Source organism: Lygodium microphyllum, chromosome 26, assembly GCF_053477565.2.
Source record: "Lygodium microphyllum isolate KBCC chromosome 26, Lygodium_microphyllum_v1.1.10, whole genome shotgun sequence".
NCBI classification, from domain to species: domain Eukaryota; kingdom Viridiplantae; phylum Streptophyta; class Polypodiopsida; order Schizaeales; family Lygodiaceae; genus Lygodium; species Lygodium microphyllum.
In genome coordinates, this window is record NC_141160.1 from 26,414,905 (window position 1) to 26,440,526 (window position 25,622).

General features: G+C 43.4%; 1 protein-coding gene across 1 annotated transcript in view; it reads left to right on the forward strand.

Moving 5' to 3' along the window:
• Positions 1-3,603: 3,603 nt before the first annotated feature.
• LOC148013072 (ER lumen protein-retaining receptor-like) overlaps positions 3,604-25,622 on the forward strand; it is an 83,618-nt gene continuing 61,599 nt past the window's right edge. Inside the window, exon 1 of the mRNA XM_087668587.1 lies at positions 3,604-3,884. Within this exon, the coding sequence (XP_087524713.1) occupies positions 3,794-3,884 (91 nt within the window). The 5' untranslated portion in view covers positions 3,604-3,793. The remainder of the gene's footprint in view (positions 3,885-25,622) is intronic.

Below are 25,622 nucleotides of genomic sequence, written 5' to 3' on the forward strand. Positions count from 1 at the left end.
GTGTACTCTCTATCTCTTTCTCAGATTCTGTTCGCTGCGCCGTGTAATATTTTACAAAAAGTAGTAAGTTAAAGGGGTAATTTTACTACCTTACATCATGTAAAGAAACTTTATTTTCTAATATCCTTTGAATGCACATGATGTAGAGGGTTTACACATAGTGACTACCCCAAGTCCAAGATAATGCTAATTCTTCTAATGATTGCATTGTTCCTAAGTCCATTGTTAAGATTGAGGAGATAAACTCCTTGGAGTACCATTCAGATGATTATATACTCACTCTACTTGATGCTACTCGAGTGACTGATGTTCAATCCACTTACTCTTAGTGTTGGCTTGTTGATTCGGGGGCTTCCTTTCATGTGACCCCACGTTGTCATTGGTTTTATACCTACCGTACTATTATAGGTTTCACTAGACTGGGTAATGATGATGTATGGGATACTGTTGCCATAGGTGATGTAAGGTTGCAATTTGGTATTGGTACTTTATTTGTGCTATATGATATACATCATGTCCTAACTTTGACTAAAAGCCTTGTCTCAACTGGATAGTTAGATGATGTTAGGTATCATGTATCTTTTGGTGATTGTACATGGAATATTACATATGGCAAACTTATTTTTGTTAAAGGTGCCAAGGTTCACAGCTTGTATCCCTTACTTGTATCTGGATCTGTTGATCATGTTTTGGCCATGACCAATCTTCCACACATATCTCTTTGGTATCGCCATCTTAGGCAAACATCCCTTAAAGGAATGAAACTCTTAACTTGTTCCTAGTATTTATCCCTCTTCACTGCTCATGTTTTGATTGATCATTGTTTATATGACAAATAGATTCGTAACTCCCATAAAAAGTTTTATTCTATATGTATGGGTGAGTCATTGGCTCTTGTGCATTTAGATGCTTGTGATTCCATGCCCTGTTAGTCATTAGGTGGTGCAAAGTACTTTGTTACATTCATTGATAATTATTTGTATAAGATTTGGGCCTATTCCATAAAGCAAAAGTGATAAGCTTTGCATACATTTTAACCCTTTCTTACTATGGTTGAGAACTAGTCTAGGCATATGCTGAAAATGCCTATGATCTCATAAGGGAGGGTGAATATGTCTTACACCCCATCCCCAAATGGTGTTGTAGAGTGTATGAATAGGACTATTCAAGAAAGTGTCCATAATATGCTTAGTCAGGTAGGCTTATCATAATATTTTAGGATAGAGGTAATTATTATGGCAATTCATTTGATTAACAAATCCCCATGCATTTCTCTTGGTTGTAGAATTGCAAAGGAGGTATGTTTTGGTAAACCACCCTCGTATGCACACTTGTGAGTCTTTAAATGTAAGGCTTTCTACCATATTCCCAAAGACAAATCCAACAAGTTGGATTCAAAGTCTTTCAAATGCATCTTTCTTAGATATGGTGATGCATGTGAGATGGGCTATTATCTTTGGGATCTACAAGCTCAAAAGGTTATTCACAACCATGGTGTTGTATTTCATGAGAATAAGATGTATACGAGACCAAAGCAAGTGGTCGAGGTATGTAGGGTGATCTTTCAAGAGGAGCCTAGCCAACCTTGGTTGGATAACATGTAGTTTTTGATGATGTTGTGGCCTAGGATTCATCTATTGTACATGATCATGATATTAGATAGAGAGGATATGTAGTACATGCCCCATAACTAGTTTTAAGATGCTATGTTAGAGCCTCACACCCTCTTGATTATTTTGAGACCTTTATGCATTATGTTTTGGTGACAAATTCTGATGATCCCTTAATTATGAGAAGGCTATGCACAGATGTAATAGCTAGTCTTGGGAGAGGGCCATGCAGTTTGAGCTTAATTCACATAGAAAAATCATATGTGGGACTTAGTTTCCCTACTAGATGGTAAATATACATTGTTATACAAGTGGATGTATAAGTTGAAGAGCACCCTTGGTTACCCTAAGCCAGCATACAAGGCTTGTTTGGTTGTGCAAATGGTTTTGAATAGGAAACGAGAGTTAGCTTTGATGAGATATTCTCCCTGTGCTCAAGATGACTACCTTGCGCTTGGTTTAACATTGGTTGCATGGTTAGATTTGGAGCTTTATTAGATGGATGTGAAAATGGCTTTCTTATATGGGGACATGTATGAGGAGATTTATATACAATCGCCTAAGGGCTTTGTGAAAAATGGTAGGGAACACCTAGTGTGCAAGTTGATAAAGAGTCTCTATGGACTCAAGTAGGCACCTAGGGAGAATGGTACCATAAATTTGATGCTTTTATGTATTCAAGATTATTCTCACAGTATTATGGATCCATGTCTTTACACGAAAAAGGCCTATGATGATAACCTTATCCTTTTGGCACTATATGTTGATGATATATTGATTGTTGTTGAGAGTGCTCATGTTGAGCTGGGAGCTTTAAAGATTTAACTCAAGAAGAGTTTTAAGATGAAGGACATAGGGCATGTCTTTCATATACTTGGTATGCTTATTATGCACAATCGTTTCTTTAAGGGACTTCACTCTACTTGTCCTAGAAGGAGTATATCTATAGAGTACTTGGAAAAATTCATGTGCAAGGTAGTAAGCTTATTGGTTGCTCATTACCTCTCATGTGAAGATTAGCCATGTAGATTGTCCCCAATCAGATGATGAGATAGTCAAGATTGTGTATGCATGTAGAGTGGGTAGCTTGATGTATGCCATGATAGCCACTAGACCTGATGTTGCATTTGCAGTGGGAGTTGTGGCTCGTTATATGGCGACACTTTGCAGCGATATTGGGATGTTATGGAGGGTACTGTGAGATACCTTAAGGGCACTACCAAAATGTGCATTTGTTATGGTGGCCATGATACTGGAGTTTTGGGCTACTCAGACTTAGGTTATGCAAGACATATAGGTAGTATGAAGTCCATCTTTGGGTATGTTGTTACTTTTGTTGGAGGTGTTATTTCTTGGATGTTTAGAGTGCAGAAATGCACGTTCTTGTCAACTAACAAGGCTAAGTATATTGTAGCCAACCACTGAGGTTTTCAAGGAGGCCCTATGGTTAGGCCATTTGGTTGCAGACCTTTGTATAATTATGACTTCTACATTGTATTCAAATTCTACGAGTGCCATCTAGTTGACACATAATTCAGTCTTTCAAGTGAAGAACAAACACATTGAAATTTGTTATCACTTCATCAAAGAGATGATTGAGGACAAGAAAATAAAGCTTGTCAAGAATTTGAATGACAAGAATCTTGTTGATTTTCTCACTAAAAGTCTCCGAGTTGAATGTTATGCCTTCCTTAGGAACATGATAGGTGTAGCACAAGATAACATCTATTCCTCATTTTGTTGTGGACTAATAACACCCTATTTAATACAATGAACAAAAAGTAGTGAGCCACCCTATGCCATTCCCTATCACTCGTCAACATCGCATTTACCTTGATGCCCCATTTGCTTCTTATTCGGCGAGTGTGTTTAAAGGGTGGTTAGGAGAATTATGAAAACAATAGTCTTGGTTAGAAAAATCACTTTGGTATGGATAAAGCGGCAACCAGCAACAAGGCTTTTGGAGGAAAAAAGTGAATTTTAAAATCCGACGATAAATATTAATACTTGTATATAATGCGTTGTTAACTGCGCGTTACACAAAGCTGGATCTGTCGTCCCATTACGATTTATACATAGATCAAAGAGAGAAACTGACAGAGAATTTCCTGCAGCGGCGAAGCCAGGAAAGGTCGAAGAGAGTAACAGAAAATCTGTGCAAATTCAACAGCTCAGCAGCGAAAATGAACGTCTTCAGGCTCGCAGGTGACATGACGCACTTGATGAGCGTGGTGGTCCTTCTTCTCAAAATTCACACAATCAAGTCATGTGCAGGTAAGGGAGGAGCTCTTTATGTATTTGATGCTTTCTTTTGTTAGCATTGCCTGTTAGGGTATATTTATTACAATGGTAAGGTGGCATGGTGGATCTTCATCCAAGAATTTTACCCCATTTAACTTGAGTTAAGAGACTTACTTTTAGATTTCCAGTTAACTTGAGTTCCTTGGCTTACTTTTAGCAAAATTGAATTCTCCGGTATTGGAAGCTTTGCTTTTAAGAAAGAATTCTAGTTTACTGTACATATTTATGTGTCTGTCTGCATTGTGTTTCCATTAGATAAGCATAACAAAATCCTTATGTCTCGATGAACGTTCCAGCCCCTGCATTGGAGCAATTTTGCTATAAGTTTATGTGTTCTTATTGAATAGACCTCTCTTTTGGGACAACGAGAATCTCTGAAATTTTTGTAATTAGCAATCTTGCCATTACAATTTTCCCCAATTCTTAGGGCACACCAGGTTGTAGGGCTGTCGTACATCTTAAAAGAACATGCATGGGTAGGTGGGAACTAAACAAGAGAGACACATAGAGAATAAATCCTAGACATTATCAAGCATTTCTATTTGCATACCAAGGACCATTCCAATGTGACTATATGCGGGATTTTGCATTCCTCCAGCCATTCTAGGATATATTTGCCCATGCCTTCTGTGCACTCTTGGCTGCATACCAAAAACATTTGTGCCATCCTTGACAAAGGAAGGGATATCATGACCAGCCATAGCATGAAACATAGATGCACCTCCAGAGTACCATGCATGTCCCACATTTGGATGCATGCCTTGCTGTCCAAAAGACAGTGTGCTTGCATTTCTAGGATTCCCATACATATGTTGTCCTTGCCCCAACGCAAACACTATGTCCGAAAGACATAGTGTTTGCATTTCTAGGATTCCCGTACATATGTTGTCCTTGCCCCAAAGTAAACATTTACATCTACTTGTTCAATGCATTAGAGACATCTTGAGGCTGTTCTTGTCAAAGTGGTGTAGCAATGCAAGCATAGACAGGTGCTGAAATAAACTACTGAACACAAGATAGGAGAGAAAGAAAATAGAACAGTGCAAAAGAAGAGAACTCAGAGATGTGCTCGAGAAATGGAATCCATATACCAAACATGAGACAGTCGCGTACAACAATGAGTCATTGTCTGCATGTGCATTGGCACCGGCTTCTCTCTCCAACTAGAAGTCCACTTGAAGAATGATAATGACTGATAGGGAGGAGGAGCCCCATAATAATTAGGCATGAAATAGGCCTAAAATGGCAGCTGATCTGCTAGTGTTGAATGCTGGCCAACTGGCATAAAATGCCACAAATGTCACACATAAATCACTAAATTAATGCCTAAATAAAAGGCAATGTGCCCAGCCCTGATAGGCATGCACAAACTCACATATGAGCTGACAATCTTGCTAACACCCTCTCTTAGATTATGGGTGATTTGATACAATACAATGATACAATGATAACGATTGATAGAAGGAAGAAGGGATATGGAGAGAGAAAATAGCCAACCAAACAGCACAAACTGCAAAAAATGGAGTTCATACGCAGTATTCACAAGTTGATAAGAAAAAAATTGATTGCCAAAAATTGGAAATAGCCAACAAACAAAGTTAGATGTCAACAGATGCTGTTGCCCAGCTTGAGAGGGCAGTAAATGCTGAAAATGCAGCAATAAAATATTCAAAACTGAAAAAGCAAGTTGGACAGATATTAAATGCTGACATAGGCTGCCGTACAGACATTAAATGTTAAAACACAGACATCAGCAAGTTGATTGGCAGCAAGGAGCAGCTGTGAGATCAGCAAGGGTGGAGATGGCTTGTAATTAGCAGAGAAGCATGCAACAGGAGTCTAAATCTTGCAATCTGATACCATGTTAGGTGTGGTGCAGTTATGGAAGAATAGACAAGTGCTGAAATAAACTGCTGGGTGGTCATTTCATGTGGTTTTTGGCATTTTATGCCAGTTGGTGCTGGCCGACCAATTGCTATTTTAGGCCTATTTCATGCCTACATTTAGTGGGGTTCCTTCTCCTCTTCAATCATCATCATTCTTTAGGTGAACTTCCCATTGAAGAGAGGAGCTAGTGCCAGTGTCCATGCAACCAATGACTCGTTGTTGTATGCAGTTGTCTCGTGTTTGGTATATGGATTCCATTTCCTGAGCACATCTTTGAGTTCTCTTTCTTTGCAGTGTTCTTCTGTTTTCTTTCTCTTTTGTCTTGTGTTTAGCAGTTTATTTCAGCATTTGTCTATGCTTCGATTGTTGCACTACTTCTAAGATGGTATTAGATTGCCGGATCTAGGTGTTAGAGCTAGACATTTCTTGGACAGGCAAGAGTAGCAGGAGCAACTGGTGCAGTAGGCTTCAGGTGCTGGATGCATGCCACGTCGCAGCTAGTCAGTTGGACAGTGCAGTCAGACAGCTATTGTCTAGTTGGCTACATTAATTGCAGTTGACTTGCATTATTTGTGGCATTTTTTCCAGCCTATTTATAGGCTTTGATTTCCGCAGCCTCTGTTAGTTGTTTTCATAGATTTCAGGTTGCAGACCGTGGAGATTGCCCTCGGGGTTGACGGAGACTGAGATCTTCGAGGTGGAGACATACACAAATATTCTTTCTACACCCGTGTATAATTCTACATTCTCATACAACACTCTTCATTGTAGATTTTCTATGTTTCACTCTCTTTCTCTCTCCCTTCTCTCTTTGTTCACTCTTTGTCTTGGTCATTCGCATCCACATTGCTTCACTCTGACATGTTATTAGAGTATTGAAGGGGTGGACCCATCTGAAGAGGAGATTTTGAGTGTGACACAAGGTTGCGTTTTTAGCGTTCAAGTGCGAGCAAGAGGGCTGTGCATTAGAACAAGGCTGAGGCAAGTGTGGGCGTGCGAGAAAGGAGAAGATTTGCTGAAGTTGCTGTTGGTTTTTGTTGTTAGAGAAGGAAGAAGGCTCTTTGTGTTTTGTGTAGACATTGTAGGTGAAGATGTCTTCTAAGGCCAAGATAGAGTTTCAGGCGATCATGGACCGGAAGGTGCCCGTCTTATTGGCTCTTCCATTAGATCAAAAGCGCGATGGCGAGAACTACTGCATTTGGCGGGTCATGATGCTTGCTATCCTGGAGTCCTATGATTTAGTGGAGCTTGTTATGAAGGCTATGCATCGTCCTTCTTTGTGAGATGTGCCCAAACTCTCTTCCAGTGAAAAGGTAGAGTTGGCAAAGGCTCAAGCACATTGGGATAAACTCAATGCTCGCATTCGCTCGTTTTTATTTCTCTCATGTACTACAGTTGTTCTCTCTCATATTGAGCATTTGACAGTGGCTCGGGAGATATGGTTGGAGCTTGATTAGATGTACAATCGGATATCTGTCACATGAAACGAGTTTCTTTGGAAGTGTAGATGCGGACAATGAGTGTCAACAAGTCATCTTCTATGCGGGAACATATCAACAAGCTGAGACAGATTTGGATATAGGGGTACCATCTTCTTTTGGTGCACAAGATTTGTGTCCTTGGCCTTTTGGTCAAATTTGATGTGGATGCTTTTCGGAATCTTGATCGAGAATTGAGACAGGTTCTTTTTTCAGGTTATGAGGAGAATGGAGTCTACAAGTTATAGTCTTCTTCTGCCTTGACTTCTCTTCTTCTTACCTCACAAACTCAGTCTGGGCTTTGGCATGCTCGGTTTGGCCACCTCAATTATGATTACGTTCTAAAGGCGTCAAAGGGACAGCTTGTTTGAGGTTTTGCCGGATACTGTGATGAGCTAGCAGCCTTGTGTATCTTGCATTTGTGAGAAGCAGACCCGTGATGTTGTTCCCAACAAGGTGTCAAAGCGGTCTTTAGCACCCTTGGAGCTTGTTTCTACTGATCTTTGTGGACTGATGAGGACGGAGTCCCTTAGAGGGAGCTTGCATTGCATACTCATTGTGGATGATTACAGTAGGATGACATGGGCTTATTTCTTTGTAAATGCCCCGAACAACATAGTATGCTTAACAATTATGATATTCGCTTGTTTTCGAGATTTAATTCAAAAGAGAATGAACACTAAAGCTGAAAATGAAAATTACTCACAAAATTACAGCTATGAAAATGTAAAAGTAATGGAGACAAGATTGAGGGTTGAAGATGGGCAACCCCCCCTCCCCCCGAAGGAATGTATTTCTGCTCAACCCAAGTCCCTTAGGGAAGAGCTCAGTTACAATCAACCTGAGAGTGAGGAGAAGTAATTCTCACTCTCACAAGATCATGCAAAGATGTACAAACACACATGCATTATCTATTATGCAATGATAAGAACTGATTTCTTTACAGTCTGAGAGGGGGTGTTAGCAGTCATGTTTGTCATGCCTTGTCATCTCTTGCCTGTGAGCCTCAGTCTGAGTCAGATGAGGACTTTAGGAGCTCTGACTCGTCTATCACTTGTTTTGACGGAGGAGGTAGCTCATTCTAGAGCACTCAGTTTATTGCATTTCAGTGCATTTTCTCCTCCAGTCGGGATTTTATGTGCATTTCCCGGGGCAGTTTCTGCATTCTTCAGCTTGCCTCACCTGCTGGACATTGTCCACCCTTACCGGGATTTTTCTGAGCATTCCTGGCATTTTTACTAGCATTAAATGCTGGTCGGACATATTTATGGCCTCAAATTTCAGGTCGGCCAGTTTTTGGGTTTTTTGGCTATTTATAGCCATTTTCCACTTGGCAGTCAGTTGTATTATCACCTTCCCTCCTTCTTTGGCAGGTGCACACTCCGACTCCGTCATCTTCCTCCGTCTTCGGTGCTGCCATCATCATCAGTCTGATCTAGTGCCCTCACTGACGCTTCGGGCTGCGTGCAGGGGCTGATCAGTCCATTTCAGTGTATTCAGCATTCATTTCAGTCAGTGCAGATTTTCTTCCTTCATTTTCTGCTCTCTCTCTCTCCTCCTCTGTGTTCGTGTTTCTTCTTCCGTTGCGCACTCTCACATGGTATCATCGCCTGATTGAGAGCACGGAGGACATACCCTCTGGAGAGAGATACCTCACTGCTGCTGTCATCTGATCAGCAACTGCCCAGGCGACATCTTCTGGAGGCTTTTTAGCCTGCGTTTTCTGTATACACTGTCTACAGAGGGTGCCACGTCATCCAGCGACCCAACAACCCTGCGTTTTCCACCAGGCTGTCCCTCCTTCTGCTGGGCGACTCCTCTACAGCCTGCGTTTTGCTGTTCTGTTGGTCGCTACCACTCCAGGCGGCACATTTCCTACTGGCGACTCATTTTCTGGCTCTTTCCTGGTGCTGGTGATCTCTTTTCTGGTGATCGTCATCAGTCATCTTTGCGTTTTGCAGATCCAGGTGTTTGTAGGTATTCTCAGCCTGCGTCTTGGTGGTTGGTGACCAAACTGCTGGTCATATTTCGACATCGGCACAGTTTTCTTTGGTGTTTGGTGTTTTGCAGATTGGAAGATGTCTTCTCATCAGTTTACAGGCTTTGATGACTCGGATGACGAGCTTTTGTCTCGACACTCATCTGAACGGAGGCGTGATTTCTATCACGAGGACCGTCGTCCGGAGTCTATTCCTCTCTCCCGTCCCCCTTCTATTCATGTATCTCGGCGATCCTCTTCCAGTGGGCCGACGATGCAGCCTTTGGTACCCCCTGTACAGGTACCCGTACTTCCTCAGCTGTCCAAAGAGGACCGGTTGGATGGCTCCAACTTTTCTCTATGGTCCTGCAAGGTGGAGTGTATCTTGGACTCCTTCAATCTTTGGGAGCTTGTTTCTGTTCCTATTCACCGGTCTCAGGTGGATCCCGCAGATGGGACATCTATGGATCGTGCAGCCTTATGGGATCGGCTTAATTCTAGAGCCAAATCTTTCCTCTTTCTGAGTTTGCAGGATTCTGTCCTTGTTCATGTTCACAGGTTGAAGATTGCAGCAGATGTGTGGAGAAAGCTCGCGTCTCTCTATCAACAGAAGACGTTTGCCCACCGGATATCTCTCGAAAAGAAGTTGCGGATGCTCGCTATTGATGATAGTCCTTCCATGAAGGACCACATCAACAGATTACAGGATATGAGGGATGAGCTTGCATCCCTCGGTCGGACGATATCTTCTGAAGACATGGCTATGATTCTTTCGACTCAGCTGCCATCGCCTCGGCTTGATGTCTTCTACACAAGCCTACTTACATCGAGGACCCGTGAGACGCTTCTATGGGAGGAGCTATCCCCGCTTGTCTTGGAGCATGACGAGCGACTCAGAGAGGTCACTGCTAATGGATCCGACTCCACTAGAGCCTTTGTTGCAGGTTCGGGAGGACAGAAGAAGAAGAAGACGAAGTCAAAGGCTAAGAAGAAGGACAGTGCTTTAGGCTCTGACTCAGATTCAGAGAGACCGAAGTGCCCACACTGTGGGAAAGGGACACATCCCGAGGAGAAATGCTGGAAGAAGTACCCTCACCTTCGTCCGGGAGCGAAGGGTGGATCTACATCGGAGCCTTCTTCTACCTCTACACCAGCTGTTACCCATGAGTCAGTGTTCCTTCATATCCATGCTTTGGAGGAGGATCCTTCTTCCGTGGTTGCAGTGTCTTCTGCGCAGCCTTGGTTAGTGGACAGTGGTGCTTCGAGTCATATGACTCCTCGAGGTGATTTATTACAGGATCTCCGTCCATCAGAGGGTTCAGTCACTGTTGGTGACATTTTATCGGTGCCTATTCGTGGTGTTGGCACATTGCCTTTGTTTACCGACCGACCTTCGAGCTCCTTTTCACAGGCCCTACATGTTCCGGATTTGGGCCTTCCCCTCCTCTCAGTTTATGGCCTTACGAGGCTTGGCACACGAGTGATCTTCACCGAGCATGCTGTTGTTATTGAGGATTCTCTTACAGGAGCTGTCTTATCTACAGGTTGGTAGGAGAGCGGGCTTTACAGGCTCCATTCCCCTTCTTTGATGCAGGGTCCTCCGAGGCAGTCTATTGCTACACCCGTTCCCGCTTGTGCACCTTCTATTCCACAGGTTCCTTCCCATCCCCCACCTTCTCCTCCGGTGGTTCCCTCGTACCCCCCATCCCTTTCAGAGGGGGACGATCTCGGTGATGCAGCTGTGGATTCCCTGGCCCCTAGCGTTTTAGAGGGGGGTTCCCAAGATCGTGAGGAGCTCCTTCAGCTGCAGTCTACATCGACGGACTTTATCGACCTTGGCATTCCTCTTGCCACCCCAGGATCTGTTTCTCCCTTGGCCTTCCGCCACATCCAGGATCTGAGAGGGGGTGTTAGCAGTCATGTTTGTCATGCCTTGTCATCTCCTGCCTGTGAGCCTCAGTCTGAGTTAGATGAGGACTTTAGGAGCTCTGACTCGTCTATCACTTGTTTTGACGGAGGAGGTAGCTCATTCTAGAGCACTCAGTTTATTGCATTTCAGTGCATTTTCTCCTCCAGTCGGGATTTTATGTGCATTTCCCGGGGCAGTTTCTGCATTCTTCAGCTTGCCTCACCTGTTGGACATTGTCCACCCTTACCGGGATTTTCTGAGCATTCATGGCATTTTTACCAGCATTAAATGCTGGTCGGACCAGCATTAAATGCTGGTCGGACATATTTATGGCCTCAAATTTCAGGTCGGCCAGTTTTTGGATTTTTTGGCTATTTATAGCCATTTTCCACTTGGCAGTCAGTTGTATTATCATCTTCCCTCCTTCTTTGGCAGGTGCACACTCCGACTCCGTCATCTTCCTCCGTCTTCGGTGCTGCCATCATCATCAGCCTGATCTGGTGCCCTCACTGACGCTTCGGGCTGCGTGCAGGGGCTGATCAGTCCATTTCAGTGTATTCAGCATTCATTTCAGTCAGTGCAGATTTTCTTCCTTCATTTTTTGCTCTCTCTCTCTCCTCCTCTGTGTTCGTGTTTCTTCTTCCGTTGCGCACTCTCACAGAAGAAAGAGGGGAAATCAGCCTTTTTCCATCGTTGATCAGAAGTACATGGATAGGGCTTGCTTCTTGTTGCTAAAATGGAAGAAAGAGCTCAAGAAGGAGGTGCTGTAATGAATTTACAGGCTTGCTGTCCTATAAAACAGCAGTGATAGAAGAGGGAATATGGAGGAATTTGATAATGGAGAAGTGGGGGAAGATGATGGGGATGGATGGGTCCAGTTTCTGGCTATCTGTGGGTGTTGTACATGAGTTTACAGCAAATAAAAATGATGCTGAATGAAGAAAAACGAGCTCTTATTTATAGGAGAGGGAAGAGCTAGTACAAAAGGGGAAAGTGGAGTAGCACAAGACAAGTGTCCAGCCACATGCCATGAGATGTGACAAGTGGTGGGACACTTGGAAACTTGTGTGACAAGTGTCTTGATACTTGTCTCTTCTCTATGGCCTTTCTTTTTGGGCTGAATACTGTCAAGAATAGAAACAACCAAATTTAGTAAGCACAGTCAGAGTACAGAATTCACTATTTTTAGAGTGACATCCCTATTTTTTGGGACTAGCATTTTTATGCTAATTCGAGGCTCCTAAAATTTAGGGACCTTCTAAAATTTAGGGGACCCCCCCAATATGGATGTCATATGAAAGCTTTTTCCGTGTACATCACAAAAATGGTATCAGAATCTTCATGTGACTTTCCTATGCAAAGAAATGTGCATTTCAAGCTTTCAGCCCACACATGCACATTGTACAAGTATTTCATGATCATGCCATCTTGTTGATTGTAACTGTCTGTTCTTGCGGATCTAGCCCACACTTCAAGGCATCAATCCTTTCTGTGTGCGAGTCTAACCCTGATATGTGTGAGTTCTGGTCACAGGCGCCCAATCGGGCCATATAGGTGGAATTGTGAACTATCTTTTCTCTAACCCACTGTGTGGGTTCACCATAACCTGTGACCACTCATCAGTGGCCAGCTCCAATGCACTTTTCTTTATATCTAATTAGTGCAAAGGAAACAAATTTAATAAATCATTATATAGACAAACTAATGAAAAAGGATACAAATTCTGTTTCTATAGAGTTGTGACATTCTTGAAGCTAAAGTCAGAGGTTTTCTCTAACTTTAAGGATTGGTTGCTCTTTGAGGAGAACCGATCGGCCCGGAAGCTAAAGACCTTATGATCGGATAAGGGTGGAGAATTTGTTTCTAAAGAGTTTACTCATTTTTGTATAGATCGTGGTATTCACGGAGTTTGCCAATACAAACACCCCTCATGAGAATGGCATCTTGGAGCGGAAGACTTGCAGTGTGATCAAGATGGCCCGTACCATGATGGAGCATCATTAGACATCTTAGTGTCTATAGGTTGAGGCTATGGCTATTGCAGTTCACATCCTTAATCGTTCCCCTACTTCTGCAGGTGTTGGTTTGACTCCAGTGGCATTTTTTCCAGCCTATTTATAGGCTCTAATTTCAGCAGTCTTTGTCAGTTGTTTTCACAAGTTTCAGGCTGTAGACCGGCAGACTGCCCTGGAGGCTGACGGAGACTGAGATCTCCGAGGTGGAGACATATGCAGATATTCTTTATGCACCTGTGTATAATTCTGCATCCTCAAACAGCATTCTTCACTGCAGATTTTCTGCGTTTCACTCACACACACACTCTCTCTCTTCTCCCTTTGTTCACTCTCTGTCTTGCTCATTCGCTTCTGCATTGCTTCACTCTAATAGTAGGTCCCTGCTGCGTGTTTCTTTGCTGATTACAAGCTGTCCACACCCCAGCTGATTCGGCGATTGCTTCCTGCTGCAAGTCGACTTGCTACTGCATGTATTTTAACATTTAATGCTTGTATGGCAGCCTGCATCGTCATTTAATGTCTGTCCAGCCTGTGTTTTCAGTTTTGGAATATTTTATTGCTGCATTTTCAGCATTTACTGACCTCTGAGGCTGGGCGATGGCATGTGTTGACATCTAACTGTGCTTGTTGGCTGTTTTCCATTTTCTGTAGTCGAATGTCTTGTGATGAGCTTGTGAATACTGTGTGAACTCTAATTTTTGTGCAGTTTGTGTTGTTTGTTTGGTTGTCTTCTTTCTCTATCTACCTTTTATCTTCTCTTCTTATCCTTTCTAGATGGCTCTTCCGTGCACTTTTACAGATGAAAAGTTACACGAATGATTATCTTACATGGAATGCTATGATGAAAGCTTGGTTTGTGTAGAAGTGGATTTGGTACATTGTATGTGGAGCTATTCCTCGGCTTCAACGTCCTTTTTCTATTCTTGAAGATTTTGATGAGGACAACCATGAGGAAGCTGTGCTTACATGGGATTTGGATGATACACGTGTATATTTGCCACTGCTTTGGTGTATTTCTAAAGATGTTCTTCAGATTTTGTAGGAGGCGCTTGTCACCATGCATGCAATGACTCTTTATGACCAGCTTCAGCAGATGTAGTTTGAGTCTAAGGACACCATTCTATCATTGTTGCTCTGTGTTACACAGGTATAGGACTAGCTTCGACACATGCAGTTTGCCCAGTTTGCCCTTCCAAAGACACATCTCGTAGGTTACGGTACTCTACAAGCTCCCCTCGAAGTTTGATGGAGTGGCGAATGTTGTGAGGGCGCAGTCATCATCTACACATGTGAGCTTCATACATATTTCCTCGATGTTGCTTGAGCAAGAGGCATTTTTGCATTTATAGGGGAGTCTTCCGTCTCATTATGGAGGTTCTAGTGGGGCCTTTACAGCTTGAGAGAGGGGTGACAAGAAGAATAAGTCAAAGGCTCAGTGTTATCACTGTGGTAAGAAGGGCCATTTGCAGAAGGATTGGAAGGAGTTAGTAGCCTCATGGAAGGAGGAGAAGCAAGATGCAGACTCCTCAGATGCGTCATCCTCTTTCTCAAACTCAGACTCCGATTTTTCAACCAAGAAGTCCAAGGCGCAAAAGGGATCTGCATCTTTAGATTGAGGGATGGGCTTGGTGGTCCCTTTTTTTGTTGCTTTCTAGTCCAAGTGATGCGGACATTTCTCAGGACTCGAGTACCAAATGGAGTGTGAGAGGGTAGTGAGATGGGGCAGCCAAGCCTCATCTATATAAGTATATAGGTGCATAGGTTCTAGAGAGGGATGTCCTAGATTCATTGGCTGAAGTTTGGCAAGTGTAAATCGTGGAGTTGGGATTGAAATCTAGGCTTATGATGTGCTTGTTATTTGGCAAAGAGCAGGATTGGCTCTTGAGCTCACATGAGGGGACACTTTGGCGGTTTTGACCAAAGGCAGGGAATCCATGGTCACATATGTTTAGAGGCATTTTTGATAGGATGGTCTTGTATGCCACTGTGAGATTTTAATGACAGACACAAAGACATGCTATGGTTCTTCTCTATTTTTAGGAGATGGTAGGGTTGACATTGACATCAGGTTCTCTCCAAGGCACCTTGGTGGTGGCTTGATCACCCATTGCTTGGGTATCCATGGTTCTACTTTAGTGGTTCTATCTTGTATGGACTGTGATGAGTCATTATCTTTGTATCATTGTATTGTATCAGATCACCCATGATCTAAGAGAGGGTGTTAGTAGGATTGTTAGCTCGTGTGAGTCTGTGTATGCCTGTTAGGGTTGGGTACATTGCCTTTTATTTAAGCATTACTTTAGCATTTCTATTATGGTCATTTATTGTGGTTTTTGGCATTTTATATGTTGGCTGACCAGCTGCTATTTTTGTCAGAGTGCAGCGATGCGGAAGTGTAGGACAAGACTGAGAGAGAGTGAATAGAGAGAGAGAGAGAGAGAAAAGGAGATAGTGTAAATGCAGAAAATCTGCAATGTAGTAAGCTATATAAGAGTGTAGAAATACACGGGGGCAAAGGAAATATCTGCGTGTGTCACCGACTTGATGATCTCGATCTCCGTCAGCCCGAGCACAGTCTGTCTCAGCCAACAGATCTCAAGATCAGAATCTGAATCACTGAATGTAGTGTGCACCAGGGGTTGGCTATTTATAGCCAGGAAAAGAACAATCACCAGCAGCAAGTCGGCTGAATAAAATAAGCAAAAACTGTCCGACTGTGCAGTAAACTGCTGTCCGACTGAACCACTGCTGATGTGGCATCCTGCCGTACTGCTGATGTGGCATCCTGCTCTGTCCGTATGCTGCTGATGTGTCCTCTGCACTCTGCCGTACTGCTGTACCAAACCCTGATTGTGCAGAAACCCTAACACAGCCTGTCCAGGGGATGGGACTCTACCTCTAACAATTTTAGGCCTATTTCATGCCTATAGTTAGTGGGGCTCCTTCTCCTCCGCTTTAGTCAATCATCATTCTTTAGGTGGACTCCCCGTTGGGGAGAGAGGAGCCGGTGCGAGTGCCCACACAGCCAGTGACTCACTATTGTATGCGATTGTCTCATGTTTGGTATATGTATTCCATTTCCCAAGCACATATCTGAGCGCTCTTTCTTTGCAACATTCTTTTGTTTTCTTTCTCTTCTGTTTTGTGTTCAATAGTTTATTGCAACACTTGTCTATGCTTACATTGCTGCACCACTTCTGACATGATAATGACTAATAAGGAGGAGGAGGAGCCCCAGAATAAATAGGCAATAGGCCTAAAATGACAGTTGGTTGGCTAGCATTAAATGCTGGCCAAGTGGCCACACATAAATCACTAAAATAATGCCTAAATAAAAGGCAATGTTCCCAGCCTTGACCGGCATACACAGACTCACACACAAGCTGACAATCCTGATAACTGTTCCACATCTCTATGTAGTCTCAAAGCTTTAGAAGGTGCCTTTTCCCTTTTATCCTTGTTGCCCTTCTTCAAGAACTGCATAAATTTAGTGAAATGTTGGTTAAATAAGCTTTGACAAAGTACTTATGTGAAGAAATACCCTAACACAGAAACACAAATAACACCGTATCACAAAGCACAAATTGATAGAAGAACACAATTAGGGTTAGGTAACTCAGGCACAATGAACACAGAGAATGAATGAAATGATATGACTACTGAATATACAATGCTTATGCAGCAAACACACTATGTAGTGAATGAATATTGAATCTCAAACTCTTGCATCTCAAGGATCAGAGCAGGGGTAATGAGCTGGAGAGTGTGTCGTACTCCGAACAGATCCTGAATTTCTGCAAGGCAGCCTCGGAGTGAACGATAGTAAACGCAGCTTGTGTGTGGCTGGAGCTAATGCAGATGGTAGTCTAGAGAGAGAGTGTGTTGTAAATGCAGGCTGAGGAGAAAGGATCTGCAAATGTAGGTTGAGGCGAGAGAAAATCTGTAAACGTAGGCTGAGATGCTGATGGTGATAGTTGGAGGAGAGAGAAAACTGGTAGGGCGGTAGTTGGAGCCTGCAAACGCAGCAACATGTTGACGTGGCAGGCTGTTCGACAGCTGGATGGATGGATAGCAGTAGTTGCCTGGCTGGAAACAATAGGAAAATGATGATGAAGGGCTGGAAAGAAGTCCTGGATGAGTGAAGAATGCAATGGACAGCTTGGACTATGATGCCCTTCGCAAACAGGGTGTGGGTAGCAAGCTAAAAACACCTGAAACCTGCAAAAATGAGATTAAGGCTAAATGGAGGGTAGCATACCTATTTATAGAAAGTTTGGGCCCTCCCAAGTGGGTTTGTGCTTATGGGATACAGACATTCTCTAGGAATGCATTTCTTTTAAATAAACAAGGTTTCTTTCTTAATTAAGCATGTTTTGGGACTGTTTAAGTGAAGCTAATGCATTTTTAGCTCAACACCCCTTCTCAAGCCCAACAATGGTACCACGAGAAGTAGGCCAGCCAACCCCTTTTTTTTCTCCCTTTATCTTTAACCCTAATGTGTCCTATCCCAAGGCAGCTAGAGCATCGGACAAAGGTGGCCTACTAAGACTACAGAGGCGATGATTATCTTACCAAGGGAGCCCAAGTGATAACCCCAAAGAGGTGAGGGCATTAGACAAAGGGTGCATGTCGGTTGCCCAATGGCCTACCAAGTCTTGCAAAGAATGGAATCAACTATGTTTTAAAAAAAAGAATTTTTTTTTTAGGGCTATGTAGTTTTGATAGATTTAACATTAAGTGAGGGTTTTAAATCAGTTTTTGTTCTATTGAGTATTCGTGCCCCAAACGAGAGACTGATAAGAGATGGTCAGATCCAAGAATGTCACAAAACAAGAATACCATCCCTACCATTACTAGGTGTCGGTGAAGAAGAAAAATGGATAAGGTATGGGTGACACAAAAAAGAGAGCCCTATACATAGCCTCAGTCGTGGAAGCCACCATCGTCTTGTGCTTAGGGCTAGACCAAGAAATGGGAGCTGTGCCCAAGGTGAAGAGGTAGCCCTATACATAGCCTCGGCGGTGGAAGCCACCACCATCTTGTGATTAGGGCTAAACCAAGAAATGGGAATGTCGGATATTAGGATCTCCTATCCAATTAGAATTAGTGTACCACTGCAAACATAAACCAGAACCAAAAGTAAGGCCATAAGAATAAGTATATCGTAAAATATAACGCAACACACGAAGACACGCAATCCAATGTGACATCCTAGGTGTTGTGAAATACTAAATGAGTAAGCTAAGTCTAGCCTATTATGAATTAACCAAAGAAGTTTCCCTACAACAGACCTATAGGTATGTGCATCAAAGGGTTGACCTAGGGTATCCTTTGACAAGTGGACAGTAGGATCGAGAGGCGTGGCCACTGGCCGTGTTTAATCCGTAGTGAATTGTTTCATAAGCTAAAGTGTGTACTTCTATTGTGACACAAAAATACAATCCCCAGATCGAACTACCTCTATCCCCAAGAAGTAAGACAACAAACCGAGGGCTGTCATCTCAAATGTAGCAATAAGCTTTGCCTTGATTTCTACTATGGTAGTAGAATCTGAGCGTGTGAGAAGTAATTCATCAACGTACAGCAGGATGTAGTTGACTCCCTTTGCAGTAGATCGAATATATGAGTTTGGGTCACAAGGGGTAGAATGGTATCTGTGAGTCTGTAAAAACTTGTCCATCCTATGGAACCAAGACCACGGTGCTTGCTTCAACCCATAAAGAGCTTTCTGCAAGTGGGATACCTTATCCCTCAAGCTTCTAGAAGAAAATCCTAGTGGCTGCTCCATATAGACTTGCTCCTCTAGATAACCATTTAGAAAGACACTCTTGACATCCATCTGATGTATTGGCCAACCGTGGTGAGTGGCTAGCACGATTAATAACCAAAAACATGTCAACCGCACAGTAGGTGTGAAGGTCTCTTCATAATTAATACCACGCTTCTATCAAAACCCTTGCACGACAAGGTGAGCCCTGTACTTGTCTAAAGTTCCATCAGCCTTTAGCTTGGTCCTAAAAATCCCCTTCGTCTTGATGACTTTCTTGTGGCTCGGACGATCCACGAATGTCCAACTTTCATTTCGGTCAATACTCTCTAGCTCCTTCTCCATGGCCTCTTGCCATTGAGGGTGTTGAAGAGCCTCTTGCCATGTATCTGGCTCAGAATGCGCTATGTAATCAGCTGTAAATAGCTACACAAATGATGCCTAAGGTGCAAGCCGAACATATCTTTTTGGTCTCTTCGGAGTGGAATCCGGTGGTAAGATCCCCGAATCCCGCATGGTCTGCTTGGTACCAGCGAGATAACGGGTCTTACGGAGGGGGCTTGGGAGTTGAAGAATCTGCGAGTAGGTCAGGAGCGGGTAGTAGACTAGGCTCAGTAGGCACGATCTCTAATGATGTGGAAGGAGAAAACAGATCGGAATCCAATGCAGAGGATTGCACGATATCCCTCTTGTCAAAGATGACGTCTCTCTTAACGATCACCTTGTACAAACGGTAGGCTTTTGCTTTGGAGGAATATCTAACAAAGATAAGGAAATTAGCTCGGGGTGTGAGCTTTCCTATTTTATCATCAGGAGTGTGTGTGTATACATCACACCTGAAGACTCTGAAGTGGGATATGATAGGCCGAGAGCCAAAGAATGCCTCCTATGGGGCCTTTTGAGGAAGAGCCGTAGTCGGACATCGATTGAGGATGTACACTGCAGTGTTAGTAGCCTCAACCCAAAGGCGCTCAGGGAGCTTTGTTGCAAACAACATAGATCATGCCATTTCCATGATTGTCCGGTTTCTACACTCTATGACTTCATTCTGAGAGGGAGAGTTGGTAGAGGTGAGTTGGCGAGAGATGCCATGCTGCTGTAGAAACTTGGAAAACTTGTGGGAGATGAACTTACCACCGCTATCACTCCTCATGCAACCAACACGACGACCCTTCTGGTTATGAATCAGTAATGCCCAAGCAGAGAAATATGTGAAAGCATCGGACTTATGCTTGAGGAAGTACACCCACATGTATCTCGAATGATCATCCACTATTAAAAAGAAGTATAGCTCACCTTTCAAGGCAAGAGTGGATGTGGCTCCACAAAGATCAACATGAATCAATCTAAGAGGTGTCTCAGCTCTATGTGTAGATTGTTGAGGAAATGGGATACGGTGCTCCTTTGTGAGTTCACATGCTCTATAGATATCTCGAGTTAGCTTCAGGCGAGGAAGGCCCTCAATCATCTCATGACGAGATAACTCATAAAGAGAGTTGTAGCCAAGATGTCCTAGGCAGAAATGACAAAGATGCTCATTATTCATAGGCTCTCAAGATGTGGCTAATGCTTAGAAGCTATGAAACACGGAGCCCTTGGCTATCGACTCGGTAAGAAAATGGGTCATGTGGTATAGGCCGTTAGGCTGTGCCTCACTGCAAGCAATCACCAAACTAGTCAGACAGTCAAGGACCTCGACTGTGGTTGCTGTAAAGAAAACTACTTGCCCCAACTGGCAAAGTTGTTGAATAGATAACAAGTTCACCCCAAGTTGAGGGACATAGTATACATTGTCTAGTAAAGCCAGATCCGGACCCTTGTCAGTGTCAAAACTGATGTAACCTTGGGCCTAGATCTTGATTGAGGAGTTGTTTTCTATGTGGACCTGCCTGGTTGCAGGGGCTTGGGTACGGAAGATGTCCTCTATAGAAGTCATGTGATGTATAGCTCCACTGTTCATAATCCAAATATGTGCTGATGTGCTCGGCTATGACTAGTGGGCCTCTGCAGTAACCTCTTCGGGAGGCAACTCATGACGTGGATAAGACTCGGATCAGATGTCTCTACGGAGACTATGTGGGCATCTGTAGACTAGTCAAACAAGCTCTCTGGAGTTGAGAACATTGTCGATTGAGATGGTTGACCAGTGGTAGTGTGAGTCTGACCTTTCCATTGCTGCTTGCTATCACCGTGCCTCCCCTGATGGGGGTTGCTCGATTGAGGGGCGGGGGTCTGTGACTTGGGTTTTGGTGCTGTGCCTCTTGTGTTTGATTGACACTCATTGTCAAAATGGCCAGCCTTTTGACAATGTTGACAATACCTAGGTATATTCTACCACCCAGGTTTGAGTTGAGATTGGGAGTTTTCTTGTGATTCTCTTGGTTGATTTTGATTTTGATTTTGATTTGAAGTTTGATTTTGTTTACCTTTCCCTTGCTGCCCCTTCTGAGAATGAGCAACAAGAGCCTCCTTTGAGGGATTATTCATATGGAATTGATCGAACAGCTGTGCATAATGCAATAGCTAATACTCAAATTCATAGAATGTGAGTAAATTGGGTAGAGAAACCACTTGTTGCACAAAATTGAAGTATTTATGCGGCAGCTTGTTAATGTGACGATTGTCAGAGGACTTAGGAGTTCATGTAGTGGAGAATTCGGCAAGGAGATATCGTTAATCAGCCAACTTGACTTTCAAGTCATCTCGGTCAGAGATTTTGAAGTTCTGAAGCTCATGGTCAACATTTATTCGACAGGTCCTATCCCAAGCCGCATAGCGGTCAGTCAAGTGTGCCATTCACTGTGACGCTAAGTTAAAATGCTGAAGCTGAGAATGAAACTCAGACAATAAGCTATGCATTAGCTCGACAATAGTAGAGGCATTTCTAACCTTTCATGAGTGGACGATCTCGTATGGATTAAGTGCGGGATCGGGTTGGGGTTCCAATCCCTGTACAAGATCCATAGGTTTTGTGAGTCAAGGACGTGTCTCATCAAGTTTGACCAAGTTGTAAAGTTTGACTTGTTAAAACGAGTCTTGTCATTGAATGCATGCTTGGCGAAAGATGAGGTAGAACCAGGAAGTGTCGAGAATGTAGGGTAAGATGGATGTGGAGGATAAAATGGTGGTAGCGGTGGTGGTGGAGGTATTTAATAAGGAGGAGGGGGAAGAGGTGGCTAGGTAGAAATAGGCTGTGAGTGTCCAATGAGTGTTGATTGATGCGGAGACATTGAAACATGAATGTTTCCATAAGGTGTCGGTGGAGGCATTGGGACACGTAAGTCTTGTTCAAATGTCAGCTGGGACATAACATAATGACGAGAGGATCCATTAGGTAATGCAATGGAGGCAAAATGTGGCACCAAGTGATCTATACATGGGAGAGATTGGGGGAAATACCTGGGCGACTGAGGAAGAGATGAGGTCCTAATGGCTGTGCCTAAGTTTGAAAACCCCCCCAGTGTGGTGAATGAAAACACATGTGAGCTTACAGGAGATGTAACATGTGGTGCACTTAATGGAGGTTGAAAGGATATGGCAGTGGAATAAGAGGGTGGGATGGGAGGGAGATTAAATAGATTTATGATAGGTGTAGATGTGGGAAATAATGTGGGTTCCTTTTGTCCATTGAATGCATTAAATTGAAATGATGATGATGAAGATGCACCTACTTCATTTTGACCCTTGAAAACAAAATTGTTTGAAGGAAAAGAAGGGGAAGGAACACTGATAGTTTCTTGTTTCAACTACTTACCTAGGCTTGAGTTCATAAAGAAATATCTATTTTTCTTAGTACTCATAAACTAGAAATTGTTTTGCATACGTCCTTCATCATGAAAATCTTCCATACCAAATAGTAGAAGTGGAATCATCATTAACAAAATCTGAAATGGTAGACATACCTGGCATCGGAGAGAATAAGTATTAAGGCAATGGAGTGTAGTTTGTGCTAGTTTTCGCTTGCAGATGGTGAGTCGTAAGTGGAGATTCTACCCTTCTTGCATGGTCAGTAGATCAGTGCACCGAATCTAAAGGGTAAAATTCAGACTTACCTTTTATATGTTGTTAGGCTCTATGCATCAAAATGAGATTGTACTCAGCTGCAATGACCTCGTAAGGTCGTGGAACTCCATGGTAGTCCAATGTTTGTCCTGCCATGTTGGGAGCTTGTGAAGCAAGTTGTGAGGTCTACTCCGACTCGTTCCTTGATGGATTTAGCTCGGATGTGAGAAGTGGTGTGGAAGTAGTGTTCGAAGTCATTTTCCCTTTTGTTGTTCTTGCTTCTTGTGTACAGCTTTCAGATCAAGGCCTAGGTTTCTCTCAGAGAACTTGGCTTTGATACTGTGTGAAGAAATACCCTAACACAAAAACACAAATAACACTGTACGACAAAGTACAGATTGATAGAAGAACACAGTTAGGGTTAGGGTAACTTAGAGACAATGAAATCAAAGAATGAATGAAGTGATATGACTACTAAATATACAATGCTCATGTAGCAAACACACTATGCAATGAATGAATATTGAACTTCGAACTCTTGTATCTCAAGGATCAGGGGAGGTGTAATGAGCTAGAGAGTGTGTTGTACTCCGAATGGATCCCGAATTGCAGCAAGGCAGCCTCCAAGTGTGGACAATAGTAAACGCAGTGTGTGGTTGGACTTGATGCAGATGGCAGTCTAGAGAGAGAGTGTGCTGTAAATGTAGGCTGAGGAGAGAGAAAATCTACAAATGCAGGCTGAGATGATGATGGCGACAGCTAGAGGAGAGAGAAAACTGGTAGGGCGGCAGCTGGGGCCTGCAAACGCAGTAGTATGCTGATGTGGCAGGCTGTATGACAGCTGGATGGGTGGATTGTTGTAGTTGCCTCCCTGGAAACAGCAGCAAAATGATAATGGAGGGCTGGAAATAGGCGCTGGATGAGTGAAGACTGCAATGGACAGCTTGGACTGTGATGTCTGTTAGAGTGCAATGATGTGGAAGCGTATGACATAGACTGAGAGAGAGTGGGCACAGAGAGAGAGAGAGAGAGAGAGAGAGAGAGAGAGAGAGAGAGAGAGAGAGAGAGAGAAGGAGACAGTGTAAACGCAGAAAATCTGCAGTGTAGTATGCTGTATAAGAGTGCAGAAATATACACGGGGGCAAATGAAATATCTGCGCGTTTCTCCGACTTAATGATCTCGATCGTCAGCCCGAGCACAGTCTATCTCAGCCAACAGATCTCAAGACCAGAATCTGAATGAATGTGCCAACAATGTGCTGGAGGACTGCTATATAAAGTAGAAAGAAAAGGAATAAAAATGACCAGGTTGGCTGCATTACTGCAATAAAATAATGCCAAATAACTATCCGATTGCACTGCCCGTGCAGTCTGCCACGTGGCACCTGCGCAGACTGTTGACGTGGCTGCTAACATGTCCTCTGCTGATGCGTCCTCTACCATACGACTTTCCAGGAAATGACTGTCTAACACCCCTTCTTAGATTCTAGACGAGTCAAAAGACTGAGGGATTTGGAATGTTGCCGAAGAAGAGCTTGGGGAAGTGCCTTCGTAAACAAATCTGCAAGATTATCCTCCGTCTTGTAGTACTACACATCAATGGTCCCATCCAGAAGCTTCTCCCGAATGAAGTGATATTGGATCTCAATGTGCTTCGTCCGGGCATGGAATATAGGATTCTGCACCAAAGCAATGCAACTCTCATTGTCGTACCGTAGAAGAGTAGGACGAGTCTGGGGGCAGCTAAGCTCCTCCAACAATCTCCAAAGCCACACAACCTCACATGTGGTGGAAGACCCAGCTTGATACTCCGCCTCAGTAGAAGAAAGGGCTATTGTGGGCTGCTTCTTGCTACTCCAAGAGATAACACCTGTACCCAAGGTAAAATAGTAACCTGTAGTAGACCGTCGGTGGTCCACATCGCCAGCCCAATTTGAGTCACTCCAACCTGCAAGAACCAAATCTGAAGCATCTGTACCTCCTGGATAAGAAATCCCTAAGTTAAAAGTCCCCCTCAAATACCGAAGAATCCTCAGGGCAGCCTGCCAATACACCTGTTTGGGTTCACTCATGAACCCCACCAAAAGACCCACATCAAAATAAAGGTCAACACGAGTGTTGAGAAGCCAAATCAAGGATCCAATCAACTGACAGTAGCGGGAAGCATCCGTCATGGGAGAATCTGAGTGTGGAGTGGCCTTCTAGTGTAGATCCATAGGAGTAGTAATGGGCCGACAATCTCAAAAGTCACAAAGAGCTCCTGAATATACCTCTGTTGAGAGATCAAAATCCCCCTCTGAGACTAATAAATCTCGTGATTTAAGAAGAAATGAAGAAGCCCCAAATCCGTCATCTCGAACGTCTGATGTAAAGTTGTCTTGGCCTCTCGGACCTTTTGTGCATAATCCCTTGTCAGAATCAAATCATCAATGTACAACACAAACAACACACAACCAACCTTAGAAGTATGCACATAAAGTTGCGGATCGGCCTTGGAGTGCCCATATCCCAACTTCGACTGAAGAAACGAGTTTATCTTCTCGTTCCATGCACGTGGAGCTTGCTTGAGGCCATACAAGGCCTTCTTCAACCTGTAAACTTTCCCATCCGAGGAACCAAAGATAGGAGGCGGCTCAACATAGATCTCCTTCTGCAAGTCACCATTGAGAAAGGCC